Source organism: Gadus morhua, chromosome 19, assembly GCF_902167405.1.
Source record: "Gadus morhua chromosome 19, gadMor3.0, whole genome shotgun sequence".
In the NCBI taxonomy this organism is placed as follows: domain Eukaryota; kingdom Metazoa; phylum Chordata; class Actinopteri; order Gadiformes; family Gadidae; genus Gadus; species Gadus morhua.
Window position 1 is genome coordinate 4356001 of NC_044066.1, and position 2500 is coordinate 4358500.

Consider the following 2500-nt stretch of genomic DNA (forward strand, 5'->3'; position numbering starts at 1 on the left):
AGCTACACAGGGTATTGTACCCCTAACCCTGTAGTGATAGTGCCTCTCCTACCTACTGAGCTACACAGGGATTATAGCCCTTAACCAGGTGTCGGTGCCTAGTGTATCTATAAAAATAAGAGTACCTGCTCCTTCCCCGACGGCAGCTCCGCCCACAGCAGCCGATAGGCCAGAATTGGTCCGTTGGGCTGGGTGGGAGGAGCCCAGCTCACCTGGATGGAGGTGGAGGACAGAGGCTCCGCCCTCAGGGCCTCCACCTGGGTGGGCACTTGGACTGTAGAGAGAGAATATATATATTGTAGCTATACAGTACATACATACTGTTATTATTATCTACAATTTGAATACTGTAGATATTCAGTCTGTGCACTGCAGATATGTGTGTGTGTGTGTGTGTGATTTGTGTGTGTGTGTGTGTGTGTGTGTGTGTGTGTGTGTGACGTGTGTGTGTGTAATATGTGTTTGTGTGACGTGTGTGTGTGACATGTGTGTGTGTGATATGTGTGTTTGTGTGCGTGTGTGATAAATATGTATGCGTGATATGTGTGTGTTTGATGTTTGTGTGTGATATGTGTGATATGTGTGCGTGTGATATGTGTGTTTGTGTGACATGTGTGTGTGTGATATGTGTGTGTGATATGTGTGTGTGTGATGTGTGTGTGTGTGATGTGTGTGATATGTGTGTGTGATGTGTGTGTGATGTGTGTGTGTGTGATGTGTGTGTGGGGTCTCACGGTCTGGCTGGGTGGTGACTCTGAGGGGGGTGGAGCTAGGCCCCGCCCCGGCCTGGTTGTAGGCCAGCACCCTGAAGGTGTAGCTCTGCTCCGGCTTCAGATTGGACACACTGACCTCCAGACTGCCCACCTCCGTCACGTTGACCCAGCGCTCCCTGTCACAGGAGGGCCGGGTTCAGTCAGGGTTCAGCGGCCGGACATTCAAACGTACATTTGGGGGATTTAGCGGACGCTTTTACCCAAAGAGACCTCCAACCATTCATTCACACATTGACACCCCGACGGCGGAGTCGACCCCTCAGGGCGACAGCCGGCCCGTCAGGAGCAGTCAGGGCGAGGCGTCTCGCTCAGGGACACCTCCACACTCAGCTGGCAGGAGCCGGGGATTGAACCTGCGACCTTCCGGTTACAAGTGAACCGGCTCAACCGCCTGAGCTACTGCTGCCTCAGACGACTTTCCAACTGCGAGTACACCGTCACCGACGGGCGGAGACCAAAGTGCATCTTTACACCATCGGATGGACGTATAACCAACCACAGCCACGGAGCCCCAGCAGCGGCAGCCTCCTCTGTTGTGGTGGAGAGGCCCCAGGGCGCTCCTCCGCACTAGGTACTGACCTGGGGACGCCCTCCTGAGAGTAGAAGACAGCGTAGGTGTGGACCCCCTCCTGCTGGGCGGGGGCCTTCCAGCCCAGCCGCACCACACGGCTGGACACCAGCAGGGGGGAGAGGAGGCGGGGGGCCGAGGGGAGGGGGGCGCCGGGGCCCGGGGCCACTGGAGAGGAGGGAGGAGAGGGAGTCACTGGGAGGGAGGAGGAGGAGGAGGAGGAGGAGGAGGAGGGGGGGGGGGCAGAGGGCAGCTGTGGGGGAGGAGCATGGGAGGGGGGGGTGAGGCTCGGGAGAGGAGTGGGAGTGGCTTCTGTTTTTTAAATAGTGTGTCGTTAAGGGAGGGCGGGGAGGAGGGGAAGGATGGGTTAGGGGAGGGTTGAGGGGAGGGGAGGAAGGGAGGGGTGGAGGGTGAGGAAGCAAGGGAGGGATGGGTGGTGAGGGGGGAGGCAGGGGATGGGAGGGAGGGGAAGGGGTGTCGATTTGCAAACAAAAATAGAAAAACAAACCCACACAAAATAAATTCACAAAGCAACAATCAGGAAGAGACAGAGCGAGCAGAGGAGAAGGGGACAGGTAGAGAGGAGAGGAGAGGACAGGAGAAGAGAGGAGAGGAGGAGAGGAGAGGAGAGGAGGAGAGGAGAAGGACAGGTAGAAAGGAGAGGAGGAGAGGAGGAAGGGAGAGGATGGGAGAGGAGAGGAGGAGAGGAGGAGAGGAGAAGGACAGGTGGAGAGGAGGAGAGGAGAGGAGGAGGAGAGGAGGAGGAGGAGGAGGAGAGGAAAGGAGAGGAGGAGGAGGAGGAGGAGGAGGAGGAGGAGAGGAAAGGAGAGGAGGAGGAGGAGAGGAGGAGAGGAGGAGGAGGAGGATGAGGAGGAGAGGAGGAGGAGGAAGAGGAGAGGAGAAGGAGGAGGAGGAGGAGGAGGAGGAGGAGGAGGAGGAGAGGAGGAGAGGAGAGGAGGAGGAAGAGGAGGAGAGGAGAGGAGAGGAGGAGGAGGAGGAGGAGGAGGAGGAGGAGAGGAGAGGAGGGGGAGGAGGAGGAGGAGGAGGAGGAGGAGGAAGAGGAGGAGGAGAGGAGGAGGAGGAGGAGGAGGAGGAGGAGAGGAGCGATACGAATCAAGCAGAGGTGAAGAGGTGGTAAGAGCGGGGGAGAGAGAGGGTG

At 57.8% G+C, this 2500-nt stretch overlaps 1 protein-coding gene across 3 annotated transcripts in view; it reads right to left on the bottom strand.

Moving 5' to 3' along the window:
* The window catches only part of dcc (DCC netrin 1 receptor), a 54914-nt gene that overhangs the window by 20222 nt on the left and 32192 nt on the right, over positions 1 to 2500 (bottom strand). For all 3 annotated transcript variants that reach the window (XM_030342420.1, XM_030342419.1, XM_030342418.1), the window contains exons 8-10: positions 1353 to 1509; positions 735 to 889; positions 126 to 274 (exon numbers count right to left, since the gene is read on the bottom strand). In XM_030342420.1, coding sequence (XP_030198280.1) covers positions 126 to 274; positions 735 to 889; positions 1353 to 1509 — 461 coding nt within the window. The remainder of the gene's footprint in view (positions 1 to 125; positions 275 to 734; positions 890 to 1352; positions 1510 to 2500) is intronic.